Raw genomic sequence first — 18,232 nt, forward strand, 5'->3', positions numbered from 1 at the left:
ATCTAGCTTGCCATGTATTATCCCATGTACAATTACTTGTCATATATTTGTTTATAAAGTACTGTACAGAAAAAGAACTTCTTTTCAGTTCAAGCCCCTGTGTAAGCCAAGGGCATGCCCCTAAGAGGCACAACACCCTGTGCTTCACTGAGACCAAGCCTGGAAGTCCAGGTTAATTTCAGACTTTAAAACTCAATGTTAATGTCTATATTAATGATAGGCTCAAATCACCACAGACCTGTAACGCCAGTCACTCTCCTTTCTTCTAAATCATTAACAATGTTGGTCTGGTGAACATTTCCATCAATTTGCTCATCACATCAATTTATTTTTTGCTTGTTTCCCTCATCTTGAAGCAAAAAAAAAAAAAAAAAAAAGCTAGAGGCAAAACATCAGTAGAATACACAATTATAAAGCCAGAAAATATTCTGAAGTCTCCTGTGGGGTATACACATGTGGCATAGACATAACTTATTGCTTGACAGTTGATCAAAGTTTTTTCTGCTCCTGATAACAGCTCTTTAGGTTCCTATTCCTTTAATATTACTTTAATGGATGGAAATAATTAAGTAGTTAATGCCTCATGGTGCTGCAAACAACTGTTCCCTTGACAGAAAACATGGAAGCACTTCCGGTGATTGCTGGTCACTAACTCAAGACCTGGTTTTGTTCTCAGCACTCCAGAACAAAGTGTGTGATGGAGTCCATGGGGTTTTGCTTAAATTCAACAAGTTTGTTGAGTCCAGGAGAATCCAAATGGAAAGACAGTTTGCTGAGGACAGCTTTCAGAGCTGAATTACAAAGAAAGCATATTTTGTACTGTGTTTGGGGTTAGGATTTTGGGTGTGGATTTGGGTTTTGAGATTTAGGTTATTTTCCTGCCACGGAAGGTCTCACATCACCTCACCAGTTCTATCACCCTAGAAGCTGGGTAGCTTCTAATTTTGATCCAAGAAACAAACAGTTTGAGATGACAAAGAGCAATCTGAAGAGTTGTCTGCAGGATCTCCCAGCTCTGCTGGCTCTGATACACAAGACTCATGAAGGCAGCTAGGGAACTGCCCTCAGCATCTTTCTTCTCTCTGCTTAGGGTGGCACCATGACAAGGTCAATTTCTTCTACAAAAGGAGAGTGATGCTTAGCTTTGCCTCCAAACACTCAGCAGAGAAGAAAAAAATGTTCTCACCTCATCCTGATCCCAGTCTCAATTGCTTCCCCATGGCAAAAATGAGGGAGCAGAACACAGCCCCCAGGGTGCTGTCTTCACAAAGTCACCCAGGTGACACATGCTGGCATCCAGCCAGGCTGTGCTGTTGCCACTGCACCCCACTCTGCTCTCCATGACCCTGAAAAACTCTTTCAAATTGGCTTTGACTTTTTCACATCAGCTCTCCAGCCCACTGCCCATGTTTATACCTGCAAGGATGTGTGTGTTGTTTCCTTGAAGACTGAAAATCCTACGGAAGCTCTTTGAATTTGAGAGGCCAAGCTAAACAAACAGGGAGGGAACAGAACAGTTCTGGCTGCCTAACACATACTGGATTTGAGATTATGTGCAAACCACATTATCTTCTCCTAAACATGCATACTGTTTGGACTCCCTCTGTTTACTGGTTCCAAAGGCATGCAGTGAAACAGATATGTCTTGGAGTAAACACAAGTACCATAAAATTCTCTTACACTTATTTCAAACTCCCTAGTTCTTACAACACACATGCAAACAAACAAAAAGCCCCTCACGCCCCAGAGCACATTACTACTGGCTAGAATACACCACTATAAAGGGGACAGCAGCTTCACTGCTGGCAAAGCAGCACTCTCACTAGAACAGCTGGAGCTTGCAGTGTGCACCAGCCCGTGCACAAAGCCTTTGAACCAGCCCACAGATAGCATCTGAGCTCCCAAGAGAACAGTGTTGTCTTGTAACCTGTATACTAACATTAGGTATACACACATACATATATGTTTTGCATAAAAGCAGTAATTTTTTGGCCTATCCTTTGGTGATGGCAGATCAGTATAATCACTATAATCTGAAATTTTTGATTTTTAGGGATTAAAAAAGTTAAAGGCAAACAAAAGTGGGAAGTCATCTGCTGGAAACTCTATAAGCCTCTCAAAAATTTTTTTAAGTTTACTAGAGCAAATATAGCCAACTCTCACTGGAGTTGCATGAAGAAGGTTCTGCAAAACTGAACTATTACGTCAGATCTGCAGTCTGTCTCTCTATCCTGTAATTCAAACCTCATGCTTCCCCCTTGCTTCTGTCCTGATTTAGGCAAGGACGTTTTCCTAGCTATAGGAAAGTATCACAGCATGTATTGCAGACATATATGCATTAAGCACCTCTCAAAAAGTCAAGAAGCAATATTAATTGCTCTGGATTGAGGATTTGTCTCACCTAATGTTTCATTAAAAGAAAGTCAGCCAGACATCCTCCAGAGTCAGTTCATTCCCCTGGAGCTGGGTGGGACAAGCTGCCCTTTTGCATTCCCAACCTCTCACCACTGGCTGCAGTGGGCGGCAATTTTTACACTGATCTTATAAGGATTAGATTTTTTTAAAATTCTTTATAGTGAGCCTGCCCATATGTCTTTTCATTTAGCTCACTTTATGTTCTGTTTCTCATCCTACTTTTTTCCTTTTTTCCCCCCCTTCTTTATAAGAAAGCTGAGATCCTATAATCCCAAGGACACTGATGGCTTCATTCCATCTGCTGCTTGCTGGTCCATGCAAGGGACATTGCTGTGATCTGCCTTGGAGAAACCAACTTGACCTGTGGTTCCTGTTTTATTGAATTAAAAATTAAGCATCTCTCTCCTGAAGCCAGCGATAAACATTATTTATTTCTCAGCAGAGCAATATGGAAGGACATTCATTTTCCTCTTCCTCTGTCCTACTATTAGTACACTTATTTATACCCAAACTTTCTAACTTTTTAAATGCAGAGAACTGAGTTTGTGGCATGAAATTTTCCCTTCTTAGTTCATAGGTAATGCAGAAATATTAATAAAAATAAGTAGGTCATATGTTGCAGATATTTTACTAACACTTAACTCATGACTTGGACTAATGACTTTAAAGATCTTTTCCAACCTAAATGCCTCTGTGATTCCCTGAAACAGGGAAGAGAGGTAAAGAAGTATTATGTGGAAAGGTAATAGGGAATTCTCAGTGTAGAAATACAAAAGAAAGGAAAAAAGACAAAACAAAAAGGGAATGAGGCAGTGCAAAGAATAGTAAATAGGAGTTTGTGAAAGATGAAAGAGAGTAATATTGGAGATGGAGTGCTGAAAAATTAATAGGGAAATAAGAAAGGGATAATAAATAAAAAAGGAAACAAAGACAATTAAGATGGGAAGAGAGGAATTGATGAGAAAAAGAGGAGTTAAAGAGATTCGCATATGACGAAAAAGTCAACAAAAAATTAAATGAAAGAGAAAAACAGAGTAAGTAGAAAAACATGAATTAATGTAAATTTTCTTCAATGCTAGAAGATTTTGCATTAGTTCTTGTTATGACAATGCTGTAGCCTAGCATACTAGGCATGGTAGGGAGAGGGAAAGAGCAAGAAAGGAGGGAGAAGAGGGACAAGAAAGAACATCCAACATAAACTTATTTCATTTTGTTTTATATTCTGAGGCTTCATGGGTTTTTTGGCAGATGGGGTCAGACCATAAAGGTAGTTTTTAAGAAAGAAGTGAGCAGAGCACTTCAGGTAAATGCAAGCTGGAGTGACCCACTAATGCTTGAGGACATGGGCAAAGAAAGTGAGACCATCACTGGCCTTTGCAATTCACTCTCATATTCAAAAGAAAGATATTTGAGATGCACTTTAAAGCTATAAATGGCTTTTGAAACCCAACATTTGGTTCAGCCATTACCACTGAAGATGTAGTTAAGGCTCCAAACAGCTTCATCTCCCTCAGACAGTGCAAGAAATAACAATTCTCTACAAGTGAGGCCTGAATGCAGCATCTCTGAGACGCCCCAAGCAGTGGGCCTGCGTGCTGAGAGAGAGCGCTGAGCTGGCTGCTGCCCTCTGTGCATGTCTGCTTGTTAGTGGGGCACAACAGAAGTTCTGCTTTGACTGAGCCAGCACCAAGCCCTGACAAGTGATGGGACATGTCATATGTGTGTGTACATTCACACATGCATGCAGCCCTTGCTTCTCAGAAAACATTTTCCTTATCAATCCATTGGGTTATCAATTCCATTGTGTTATCAATCCCCTGATCACACAGATTTATGACCTCAAGAACACCTGCACATCAAGAGCTCTTTGGCAGTCCTAATGTTCAATAGCCCTTCTCATTCCTAAATTGAGATCACCTTTTTTCCAGGTAAAACGAGAACAAGCAAAAAAATAAGAGGAAAGCAGTATCACACTTCTTCCCATGAAATGTGAGCTTACAACATGCCACATCTTAAATACAGAGCCCATTCCTTGAGCTGTATTTGGACTAGCATGGTTGTACCTGTACTGAAGCTGCTGTCACAGATTAAGTGTCAATGAGAAAACCTTGACAACACACTGGCTGAACTCTGCTTGGAAGGGAATGGAGCAGAAGGCCACTTGGAGCTTGACCCAGAGCCATCCCATGAGAGCCTCCAGTCTAGCCACACTTTAGGCAAAGTGAGCAAAAAGATGGATGAGAGGCAGCACATTTTGCATTGGCCTGTCTGAAATCACAGTGCCTCTGTGTGGAAGTTTATTTCCCCAGCAGCATTTCATCATTTGAGCTATCTCCCTTCTACCAGTCAGCACTGCTTTACTGCTGATTGGCAAGACAAACACCCAGATCACTTAACAGGCACTCATTTCTGCCTATTTATGTATTTAATTTCCTATGAACAAATGAAATGTGAGAGTTAAAAAAAATGTTTAGATTATCCAATTAAGCAGAGAGAAGTTAATAAATTTCTCATGCTTTATTTTCCTATGCTTCCTTCATGTGCTATGCAGACAGAATGGTGAGTGCACTAAGAAACTGCTTGGCATTTCAGCCAAGATTTTTCAGGGTGTTATCACAAATGACAAAAATATAAACACACTAAAACATAACACATTTCAATCCTAAAAAGGTCGGATTTACATAATTACATCATTGGTTTGCCAATATCCACATTTATCTCATCAGTATAGCATGGCCCACCCATCCCATAAGCTATTCAGATTGTTTGGATTGAATGTATAAAAGCTGTTACTGATCTATTTTTCTAAAGTTAACATTATGACAACCCTCATAACTAGTGCTGCATTCAAACCAATTGTTGCCTTTTCTTTCAAACCAACTGCTCCTTTCTTCTGATTTTCCACTGATGCTTTTTATGGCAGAATTTTCTGAGAACAAACAGAGTCATGTAATTCATGAAAATGCAGAAAGCATTTCCTCCTCCCTCCCCATTCTCTTTGAAGAGACGAAGGACACCATGTACATAACATAGACAACCACCACCAATGAAGAGAGCCAAACCCTTCAGACCAATCCCTATTTCAGCATTTCCTTAGGGCACCACAGAACTGATGGGGTCATCTCTTCTTTTTCCAAAAAAGGAATAGTTTCAAAGATGTACAGCTCTGGTACAGATCAGCATTTTTATTTGGTTTAAATATGCTGTATATCAGATTTCTGCTATTTAAAAGAAAAATACTTTTAGTAACTGCACTCATAAATCAAACTAAATGCATGGCTTTCTGACTCCCTGTACTAACTCCGTCTTATTTTTGTTCCATATTTGTATCTCTTCTCATTGCATTGAAAACAACTAAAACTGAACAATTTGATATAGTTAAATGAACTTAAAGAAAGTGTAACCCTTGGTCTCATCTTACATTACCAAACAACTGAATCAAAATACAATTCCTATTACAGATATATGAAATGTAAAAAATGTAAAAAATACAGAAATATTATAAAACAGAACTGATAGTCAAAAGACATGGGCAGCATGTTTACACCTGTTTCTTCCAATACAGTGACACAGAAAATCAGAAAAAATAAGTTGCTGTGCTGAGTTTCAGAGTCAGCACTACTGGCAAGAGAAATGGTAATGAAAAATCTGACATTCAATTGGATTTTGCAATGCAAGTGTCCAAGCCACACCACAGCTCATAGCCTTAAGGTTGAACAGCATTTGCAGTTTTATGTCTTTTGAAAAGACAGAAGTGCTATCAGTGCATCAACTAAGAGTCTTAGATCACAAACTTCTTCCTTCCTACGCTGTTTGAATCCTACATTTTCTTTTCCTTTTACTTCCTTCTATCCCAAAAATATCCAAATTGGTCAGCACAGCTGAAGTAAACAATCTAGTTTACCCAAAGGTCAAGCTATCTATAGCAAATATTAGGTGATACCTTTACCCAACACACCCATTCAGTCTTCTCACTTAGTCACATGGAATTCAAATTTGCAATGATGTAAGAAAGACATATATTCAGACAAAAAATAATTTCAGCATCACATCATTTCTCACGGAGTCCTATTGCGGGCTGATATTTGCAACTGTCTTGCTTTTGCCAGCTGAGGCTTTTTTTAACCCCAGATCTTAACCTGTATCCAAGGAAAGATATTTTTACTGCTCATATTTTCAGAAGACTGATTAGTTTTCCAGAGCTCTTAATAGAAAAAAGTACAATCCTGCACGGAGAAGAATCAAGATCCTCAGATGTATAACAGTGTTTTCTTAAACACCAGGTAATGGTTCACTCCTCTTTGTTAAAAGGAACATAGGGACAGAATTAATTCTCTTTAGTACTCATAAGGCTAATGACTAATAATATACTGATGTAAAGACTTAGTGGAAAGCAGAGAATCTGGGACACGATCATGAGCTAACACATTTTGGATTTGTGGAAAACTTACTGGAAAAGCTAAGGTTCTGCATGAAAAGAAGAATGGCTTTTTTGAAGAAGAAATATTCTTGCTAACTTCACTTGGTTCTGGGAATTGTGGTAGCAAAATGCTCACCTTCAAGAAGTTATTTTTAACCCCTGGTCAAGTAACAGCCCATTTGGAAACCTACCTGGAAGTCATAAAACTTGACTGGACTTTGACTTGCGTGACTCCTGCAATTCAGATAAGCTACCTGGTTTAAAAAGGAGGTAAAGAAGGGAGGTCACAGCCACAAGCATTTTTATCATCTATCAATGTGTTCAGGGAGCTCCTGCAACATCTGAGTCTGTCAAGTATTTAGGAATTTCAAGTAAGCAGTCAAATTAGTGCAAACTGCTCCATTGAAAGCAAGGAAAGCGGGGGCGGGGGGGAAAAACCAACAAAATTTCTAAAGAATTGGCACAAGGAAACATTATGTAAAAAGAGGTGGAGTAAGAATAAAACCAGAAACTAGTAGACAATAAAAAAAGGACTCAAATCCAATCCTTATGTTTTTATTCAGGGCAAGCTCTCACTGAAGGCAACAAAATCTTTGCCTGAGAACCTCAGATGTATGAGAGATAAAATTTCTAGTTTTAATGAAGGGCTGGAAAGACCTTCACCCAAAAGAGATAATATGTTGTCTGTGGGTAACTTCATCAGCTGCAGGGTAAGCTCTCAGCAAACCTCAACATGAAAGGCAGACCAGCTTGAATACAGGCCTGTTAGTGGGAAATAAAGAACCCTCCCCCTAAAATTTCCACTCTCTGCAAGTTTCCAGGTAACTGGTTTGTGGTATCTACCACATGACACTCCTCAAACTGACTGGGAGATTATTGCATGGGTGTGGCAAGCTCGTGCTCCTTGAGCCCTTTCATATCAAGAACATGACACTTTCTTTCAACAGCAGTTTCACATAAACTTAAAATCCATCCTCATTATTTGAAAATTAAAGAAACTCTAAAAAAAGTATCTTTTAAAATGTTGGTATAGTAATAGTATCTACAAGGTTACATTCCTTATGCATACATATATTCCTATACATACATATAATACTATTCCTAATGTTTGTGAAATAAATAAAATACACCAAAGCATAAAGCCATCAGATTAAAAAAACCACAGTGGAGTATCCATCCAACTGTTACAGAGGATCTGTATCTTTAAACAAAACAGCTTTGGGCTAGAAAACATTTGAGATTAATATACTGTTTTATGTGTAGCTAAAATAAAAATAACAGCTTTTTCCTTATGATTCTATCCTTTTTCTCCCTAATTTAATCATTGCACAGGAGTAGGTATTGTGTATCAAAGGACACATGAATGAAAGAGAAGAGGTACATTTACAGTCTTTCATCACAGACTGATTTGATGCAGGTACTCCTTGGTATCTGCAGGTCTGTAGTTGCATAAATAATTGTTAACTACTGAAAGCCCACTCAAAGCAAAAGTAGTAAAATCTGTATCAGTAAAAAGAAAATCCAGAACATCAGAGACTTCTTTTATAAATTTTGTTCAGATCTCAGCAAGATTTGTAACAGTAAGTAGGAAAATAACTGTTCATGTCTATGTAAGTTTGAAAACAGACATAAAATCTAAGAGTAGAGGTTGATGGTTTAAAGAGCAATTAAATATTTATTTTCTCACACAGCTGAAGGACGAACAAACAATTTTCATTGTTCTGATTGAAATTCCCAGTTAATCTGAATATATCTTTTAGTTTGGAAAATATAAAGAAAACTGAAAACAAGAAAAAAGGAATTATATATCCTTCATTATTTATAAGCATCATCTTACCTTACATCTCTTGGTGAGTTCTGTTTCTAGATGGTTTTAGCAGGTATTTTAATTCAGAATTAGTTTCAGCAATACGTGCCATTACATCTGCTCTTTATTTTAAAGTGCTTTTTCTCTTTTCGTCAGACCAAGTATGTGGCCTGAAAGAGCTGCAGCGTCTCTGCTCAAGAGATTTCATGGACACTCAGAGGCTTTCTTTCCACTGTATGAAAGTTAAATCTGAGTAAGGAAGGCATTTTTCCTGTCCCGGAAATCAGCATAACCAAAACCAATGCTGAGCTAATGAGAAATGTTTCTTCCATGTGTTCTGTTTGGCAGACACCGCGAGTCATATCGAGGAAACACGTGATGTTTATAAATACAATATGGCTTATGTTGTCATAACCTCTCAGTGACAAAAAGAGCACTAGAAAAAGCAGACAGCAAACAGCAGGAGAGATGAGATTTGTATCATTTGGAAGGTCTCTATCAGATAATAGAGGTATTAGCAATCGCCTTTTCATTTTGTTTTTTTTTTCTTTTTTCCCAAAAGGAAACAAAGTTTTAAAGTAATAGGATCAAAAAGGTAAAAACAAGGCAACTTATATAAATGCTGTCCTATAGGCATCTTAGCACTAAAATACAGGCACTCAATTTATTTTTTTAATTATTTTCCAATAAATACTTTTTTCTTAAGGCATAGTATGCAATTTAAAGACATAATGGTGGCAGTGTTTGCATCTTTTATGTTTATTGATGTTAAGGTCATAAGCTACCCAATGAAAAGAACTTAAAGATGCTGGATGTATGTTTACAGGTACCTTAAGAACACAGAAGAATTATTCTGCTTTTATTGTTTCGCCATCCTTTCTGCAAAGCAGCACTGAATTTTTGCCTCCTTGGAAGCCTCACGTTTTTGGACAGTTGTTTAAGGGTTTCTAGTACTTATAGGGTAATTTTAAGTTCACACATTGCATCTAGCTCTAGAGAGTTAAAATGTTGGCAGCCTGCTAACCAGTCACTTTCAAGGGGAAAAATGAAAAGTTGGAGGTGTGCAATTTCAATAATAAAAGCTACTTAGCACAAGTTTACAGAAACTTAACAAATGTCTGTCTTGTTTTCCTATACAACTCATTTTAACTCCTCTCCTCTCATCCTGGCAGCAAAAACCTCCATTGTTGTCAGGAACATTATTAATATTTTGCCACTCTAACTCCCACAAAACGTGGAATTTCCAGGTTCTCTACACAGCCCCAGCTCAGCTCTGACTCAACTTGCACTAATTGTTCTTTCTTGGAGAAACAGTCTCAAAAAAAAAGAGAAAAATTCCAAAACGCCTCAAAGCATACCTGAAGACAACAACAACCACAACAAGCATTATTTGGATATTCTGACCTCACCCAGCAGAGATCTTATGCAAGTCAGACAATAAGTAAAACCATGGTAGGTCTAGGACACTTCAAAATAAAGTGTACCTCACAGACTTTAGGGCAGGTGGATGCGAAGAAGAAAACTGCCAAGCAAAACAGCCAGTAGTTTTTATGAAGTAAAAACTCCCTCCCAGTTCTCAAAATTGGCTGGTAGGTGAAGCCCAAAACCAACCACTGCATAAGCCAACATTATTAGAATCCAGCTGAGCCACCAGAAACACTGACTAGTTTTTGTAACAGAGGGGGAGACTGCAACTTAAGTTTCTTTAGCCTTCAGTCACTCCAGAAAAGGAGGGTGTAGAGAATGAGGATAGAAAATAGGCTGTGCACATTCAGTAGGGGAATTTCTTCAGCTCAACAGCCCAGCACGGAAGGAGCAGTGCCCATTCACTCAGCACCATACAAAACCCCACAGCCAGTTCCTTGCATCCACGTCCTGGCATTCAGTCTGTGCACCACGGCTGAGTGCGTGCCAGCCTGGGCCCTTCCCTTCCACCCCATGCAAATCACAAAGGGCAATTCCAAGGGCACAGAGCAACATGGCTGTGTACAGGCATTTACACTGGAATTCTGAACAATGCCAGGAGGAAAAACAGATCATCTAAACATTTGTTCATAAGACAGTATTTTGTTAGAAGAAAGTACTGTTGCACAGACAGCTGGAAAGTGCTGATAAGTTATAAAAGCTCAGGTGAAACAATAAATTAATGAAAGGTAGCAATGTGAAGATATATTTTTCAAAAAAAACCCCAGCTGTTGCAGATTTACAGATTACATTTTGGGAAAGGAAAAATAAAAAAGAAAAAGCACAAGTACAAATAGTCAGTGAGACAGCACTATGTGGCTACTTACTAAGCAGCATTCAACATGGCAGACCTGTCAAACAGGCCATGCTCTTTGAGAGGGAAAGGGCCAATACCAGTAAGCAAGTGAGGCACTCAGAAGGATTTCAGAAAAACTCTCTTTTAGAGATTGCTTGGACCCCCAGCCAATTCCCTTTTCTCAAACACAACTCGCTCAGAAAAAAAAAAGCATGAACAAAGAGCAGGAAAATTAGAATTAATGGACATGAAAGCTGAATGGCTCAATAGAAGATCTGAAAGTTACAGATCCCACATTCTCCTTGGACATTAAAAGTCTTCTTGTCCATATGGGTAATACTTAATACTTCAAGTGTTACTGCCAATTCTTATACAGGTCTAACATCTGTTTGGTAGTTAAAACAGGTGTTCAAGCTGGCAGCTAACACTATTTTCTTAGATTATTTTGGGCCAGTTACATGGAAATTATTGTAAAGCACATGAATAGAAGCCTGAATGTCATCAAACCCAGGGATAAACATTCCAAAGGGACAAGAAGAAACAGTAGAAAAAAACCAGTAGAAAAATCTGTACAGGTAAAACTTTCCCAGTCACCAGGAAAATAAGGATTTAACTCACAGATGACAGGAGACAACCACACTCTAAGTATCACCATGGAAAAATATACTTACAATGACTAATGCATTATATTCTAAATACTGTTTTTCAATGGTCCGACAGTCAGCTGCTTTTCTGTAGGTATTTTGAAACAGTTAAACATGATACCAAGCACACACTCCCTCCTTCCCACTGCAGTGAATTTACACTCATCCATCATATGAAATTGATGAATATCAATTTGCCTAATGCAAAGATATGCAAACATAAAAGAAGAGATAAGAAGCAAAGGTTTTTCTACAATCTTATGGGTACTCTACAATAGCAGTACATAAAATGTACGTGTTTTTCACTTAGAATCCTCATGTTTCCCCCTCCTTTACTCTGGTTTGCTAAGGAAGGAGGGATAAATAATCCATCTGGCTATTGGTGTTTTCTTCCTGCTGAACTAATAACCTGTGAATCCCCAGGCGAATTTCTACCAGATTTAACCAATGAGTAGAAAGACTACTATGCCCCTATAAATTTTGCCAAATTAGTGATATGACAGAAGATCCTACTGTACTTCTGCCAAAGAGAGAAACAGTTGCAGTGTGGGCTCCAGCTTTTCAGACTCCAGAGGATGAACACTGGAGAGTGTCATTACTTTGGGAAGAGTCTCAGTTTAGGACCTGAGTATTGCTGCATAAGGAAGAGCCCAACCAAAAGACACACATCCTTAGAAAAACAGGTTTCAGTATTTCTGAGCTCAAGAAATCACTTGTTTCCATGCTCATAACTTTGAAGTGCAGAAGTTCACATAGATCAAAGGAAAGACTTTTTGCATGTTTCTCCACAAAGCCCCTATGAACATCCTGGCTCTGACTTCACCTCTCAGACCAGAAAGACAAGAAATCTGCCAATGCAAAGCAAAAGACAAATGAGAAAAAAGCTCTTTTGCTGGATGCACAGAATTTCAAAATGGCATCTTTGCATTTCTATAAAGTAAAACACAATATTCTGCCATGAAAACACCACCTCTGCAAAGGCTGTCACTGTGTCACCATTACATTCTAGTTATGGCCAAAAGGTGCTAACTCAGATATAATCAGGAGATGGTGAGTGTGCATATCTGTTGTACGACACAGGATTTTAAAATACACAATTCAAATAATTGCAGTTTTTGCACAGAGGCAGCACCTGTGTTCAAAACAACTCTGCCATGCAGCAAATGCCTGGAAGAGGGCCAAAGAAATAATTTTTACTTTCAAATGTATGTAGTTAACTACAATAGTACCTTCAAATAGGCCTAGAACACACAAATAATGCCACAATATATACCTTCAGCATCCACTGTACCTGGAACAAGAACAGTATAAGATAACTTTATAAAGCCACAGTTACAAGCATTAATGTCATAATGCACAGTGACAGTACGTCATGCCTTTGAATATGAATGAGATGTATCAGATACATCCAGTTACTGCCACAGGAATGTAACTAGAACTAAAGAATTCCAGGATGTTACAGAATACCCAAAAAACTATCACATCTTCCCTTTGAAGAACATCTATTTCCTTTCTCATGTTGTGTGTGCAGCTGTGCGAAAAATCGAGTAATTAGATTTCTGACCTATCCAAATGACCATTTTATAATTGAAGTGCATAAATGAGAGGTGGTTAAGAATAGTGCCTGTAAATAAATTATTTCAATCTTTCTAAAATATTGTGGCCTTAAACTGTTGAAACACAAGAAGTACTTACACAAAATATTAGTAATAAAGCAGGGAGACATGCTCAGAATTAATAATGAAACCAAGTAGCAAATGCATAGTTGCAGAAATCACTTCACAGGAAATTTTCTGCACAGTTGAATCAGCTTTGGAACACACATAAAAGCCACAAAGCAGGTAGGACAGTAGTGGCATTGTCTTCTGGCCCCATGGAGTTAATTTGGTTGCACGGTTTCCTGGACAGACCTAGGATGGGTGGGGAGGAGATGAGGTTGTGTAATCTCACCACCACCCCCCTGTACTGCAACAGCAGCTGCAGGTAACACGGTGCAAGAGGTGTCCCACAGCTGAATCTTCTGCCTCTTGGCACCAAGGGAAGAGGTAACAGTGCAGCAAAAGACTGACACAGAGAGAGAGGGAGAGAAATCAAATGTTCCAAGTGCATTCTCTATAGTTTCCTAATACAAAACGTTCACCAGAAAATACAAATATACTCATCCTTTTTCAGTGCAGGCAGAAAATTTAGGAAAAGACAAAACTATTTATACCACAATGAGGATTTATCAGAATTTCCTATGCAAAACTATCATTTACAAAGAGTTTCAATAGATTTGAAGTGAGTTGTAGTTGCTCAGCCACTGGAAGCCAATCCCTGCTGAAGCTTTGCAGGAGTGCACTAACACTATGCCATACTTCACTGTAAAGGGTCTGCAAACAGAGTAGGAAGCTATAAAATTCTGAGTACTGTTTTTGTCACAAAATACCTAATTAAAGGCTATCTTTTGCTTCACAAACTTTTCTGCATTTAAACAAGATCAAAAAACCAGTTGATGCCCAGGGCAAATAATTGGAAGAAGAAAATCAGTTAAAACACATTACAAGAAGCATTATTTATTCCCTTTTCTGTATATGTGCCATACGTATAGCCTGGATTTGCTGAATTGCTATGTACATATTACATTTCAGAGTTTAAACATTTAGCAGAAAAGCTGGAGGAAAAAAGAGTATAAATGCAGCATTAGTACTTACCCTTATATCTCCATTTACAGCTCTGGAAGTGTGATTAAATGCATGTGCAGGGTCTTTGTTGTAAACTTTAAGGAAAGATCGGTCTTGAATATTCCTGGAATTAAAGAATCAGCAATGACAACAGATGAAAGCAGTTTTATTTACTTTGTTGCCTGAAAGTTTCAGGTAACAGACAAACATAGTAGGTCTGCAGTCGATCTATAAGGGAAGCGTAAATGCCATAACTAAGACACACACAAACAAACAAAAGCCTGCTTTGATTCTCTTTCCCATGGGAAGTATCACTCTTTCACTAGAACTCCACACCCATAAAAATTAGATAGTGTTAAGTTTCTTTCAAGATCCTGCCATAGAGTGAAAACACTTTGAAGACAATAGAACTTCAACATTTACACAGCACTCAAAAAGGATTTAGTTAATATTTACATGTCTTATTGTGCACTCAGCCCACATAAATTTTTGCTATTCTAAGAAGCAAGAATATCAAAAGAAAAGCAGTCTTTCTAACTGTAATGAGGAAATTTTAATTATCAGCTTGTTCACAAAGCTAAAAAAATCCACAAAAGCTGAAAATTTAGTTGTAGATAAATTCTTCCTCTAAACTTTATCTATAATAAAGAAAGTTTTTAAAGGGAAAAAGTATTGCAGAAACAAATTAGCAAAAAATTTGATGAAAGCTTACACAGAAATAATTTAGATGAAAAGCCCTACAAGAATACTTTTGTTTTATTTGGTCTCTACACTTTGTCTTTGATTAGTTAATTTTTTAACTACTTCATTTAGGAAAGCGATGACAGTTTTTAATTTTGTTTCAAGACCTACCTTCCAATAATTTTATGGCTTTGACACTTGCCCTGAGCTCTGCTGATTTCTGGTTCACATTTAATCAGTAGCAATCTATGCTTACTTACATCCTTGCAAAGCTGCGATTCCTTTCATTTCCCTGTAGTGATCTCTAGAGAATTTACTTACACATGTGACTGAATTCCTTTCCTCCAGGTGCAGCTACAAGTCTAGTGAACTGATCTTAATCGCTTGGATTATAATTTAAAAATGAAGGGAAGGATTGTTGGGCAGGTCCAATTTCTTTCTTACAATGTCATATTACAATCACTGATTGCTTTGAGTGGGTAGCTAGTCAGAACTTGTGTTGCTGCTGCTGTAGATGTCAAGTAGTTATTAAAGAAGCCCCGCAGCTTGAGAGACAGATCAGTGTCTTGTGTTTAAGAACTGGAGGGCTGATGAGAAGTTTAGTATTTATGAGTGTTTACTTGTAGACTGCATAGGAAAATAGCTACCTTGCGGCAAGTTCAAGTTTTTCAATTATTTACGGTAACATAAACTGTTTTCCATCTTGCAAATGTGACCCTTTGGCTCTGAGACCTGCACTGGGACTGCCTCGGACTTGGGACTGAGTTCTTCTCAATACAAAGCAAGGTCTCTCACCTTCCATTCAAGAAATGGCATATTATTCATTTAAATACATTTTATCTGCTGCCTTTTCTGTATGATGGCTATGAGATGGTACCTCAAACAACTGGAGTTTTTTAAAAGGTATTTTCCATAAATAGTTCTTGTAGAAACATGACACTTTAAAGTAAAACATTGCTGCAAGGCAAAGCACCAAAATACTAGGCATTTGATCTCTGAAATGAATGCTCATGTTGCTATGCTAAGATAAACATTACTGATAACAGGTATGTATTACTGCACATTTATTATTACTATAATTTGCATTACTGTAGCTCCCAGATGCCCTTGGCATGTTCAAGGGCCTCACTGATCTGTGTGTGCTGTGTAAACACACCAGGAAGACAACTTTTCACCAACTTACAAGGTGAATAGGAGTCACAAAAGACAATAGAATAGTTGCAGGAAGATAAGGGAACAAAAAGAATACAGAAGATCACAGTCTCTCCAGCCAAAGGAGCAATAAACAAATGCTGGAACCACGGGCATGCTCTGAGTAGGCAGTGCAAGAGAGAGTGGAAAGGAGACCAATCCAGTGGTTTTGCAGATGGTTTGTCTGTGGACAACACCTTCCAAGCATATTAGAGGGCTGCCTGAGAGAGAGGGAAGGCACTTGCTTGAAAATTAAAGATGTAAAATTCAAACTGGCATTATTCACCAAGTGGAAGCAGATGGCACTTGGTACTCAACAAGAAATGAAAAGTAGCATTGAAGTGGGCTTGGAGGAGTCTTCATAATGAGGACAAGTGGTTTAATGAGATGGAGAAGATACAGTCAGAGGACAAGTGAAAAATGAATGCATGCAGAACAGTCTGCTTGTCAAACAAGGAGAATGATCTTTGTTGCTTCATTTGAATGGGTAAGAGCAAGCAAGATTACAGCAAGATTACCTATTACCTGTGCCAACTGCCAAGAAAAGCCAATTACAGCAGTTGCTATTAAAAAGTTAAAGAATTACATGAGTGTTTTTTCTCTGTGTGATAGGAAATGAAGGCTGTAAAATAGGGATGCTCTGGAGCACAAATCTGAAGTCCACACTAGATCCAGAGCCCTGAACCACTTTAAGAAAAAGACTGGACTAAAGTAGAAAGACAGAGCTTTGACCCCAGTGATAAAAAAAAAAATTAAAAGGAAGGGGGAAAGTAAAAGATAAAAGGAAGAAGAAAAGGAAGAAGGAAGGTGAAGGAAGAAAGAAGGAGGAGAATGAGGAGAAGAAGAAAAAAAAGAAAAAAAAGAAGAAAAATAATAATAAGAAGAAAAATAAGAAAAATGAGAAGAAAAAGGGGAAGGAGTTTGATAGCCTAATGCAAGGCACAGAAGAACACGGAGCAGCCTCTGAGGGAGATGGAGAGCTTAAAGACCTGAGTGAAACCCCTCTGTTTACAGGAAAGAAAGCAGAGGATTGAAGGAAGACATGGCAAACAAAGGAGAGAAAAAGGATGCTTTATTTCATCTGTTCTCTGAGGGGAGACACTGAGAAGACATTTTGAAGAGTAAGGAACAGAAATGGAGAAATGGTTGTGGAAATTATTTAAAGGTGGTGAAAATGCATGTTATGGAATTGCTGAGGAATCCTAAGTGAGAAGACTGGCAGAACTGAAGGAGAGAATTTTGTTATGAAGGAAGTCAGCTGGGTTGTGGGATTTCCTCTAGAAATGCCTGACAATGCAGGCATAGGAACAGAGGAAGCAGATGTTGGGGTTGAGCCAGGCCTGAGGCTGGCAGGGTGACGCCTGCAATGGGAGCAAGGGAAAAAAGGTGGAGTGGCATTAGGATAATCAACAACTGCATTCTCAGGGGCATGAAGTCATAAACTGTTAGTCTGAAACTCAAGGGAAGACGGAGGGATAAAGGGAGAAAGAAGGGCTAGATGATGGTTGGCAATAATGCACTTAGCAACAGAGATGTAGTAACCCCTATCATGAGTCAATCAGTTGATCTGATCTTGCGAACAAACTGTTTGATGTATAAGAAACTTGGGTACATGTTGAAAGATGATGATGTTTGATGAAAAAATCAGATGGGTCTTCACATAGGCATTACAGTGGCCAAACATGGGTGTGGCAGTCTGCAAAGCAGATAAGATTAAAAGAAACTGAGATCCAAGAGACTGCCTAATGACACTGGACAGACAGCCTGAGGAAAGCAAGACAGAGGTGAGAAAATGGAGTGTGGTGCTGTTCAAAGATTAAGAACAGGAATGGGGAAATTGGATTGGGAAAGGCTAGAAAAGCTCCAACTTGCTCTTTTAACTACAGCAGGATAAGGAGGAACACCTTAGCCATAGGATCTCCAGAAGAAACAAGGCAGCAGTGGACAGTACACTTCTCTTGCACCACAAAATCTTCCTGCATTAGTGGCAGACTAGTGGAGAGCAAACAGCTTTTCTGCTTTCTCCTCCATCTTGTTATGCAAAAATGGACAAATCTCTGTCCATTTTTATCACAGTTTATTTATAAGGTGTAGCATGTCTGCAGTGTACCCGAGAGCTTTATTTATGCATGATTTGGGACTTTCTAGGGA

General features: G+C 38.5%; 1 protein-coding gene across 6 annotated transcripts in view; it reads right to left on the minus strand.

The window, feature by feature from the left end:
- The window catches only part of KIAA1217 (KIAA1217 ortholog), a 335,362-nt gene that overhangs the window by 59,451 nt on the left and 257,679 nt on the right, over window positions 1-18,232 (minus strand). For all 6 annotated transcript variants that reach the window (XM_058024673.1, XM_058024657.1, XM_058024665.1 and 3 more), the window contains exon 5: window positions 14,240-14,333. In XM_058024673.1, the coding sequence (XP_057880656.1) occupies window positions 14,240-14,333 (94 nt within the window). The remainder of the gene's footprint in view (window positions 1-14,239; window positions 14,334-18,232) is intronic.

Source organism: Melospiza georgiana, chromosome 1 (assembly GCF_028018845.1).
Source record: "Melospiza georgiana isolate bMelGeo1 chromosome 1, bMelGeo1.pri, whole genome shotgun sequence".
NCBI lineage: Eukaryota > Metazoa > Chordata > Aves > Passeriformes > Passerellidae > Melospiza > Melospiza georgiana.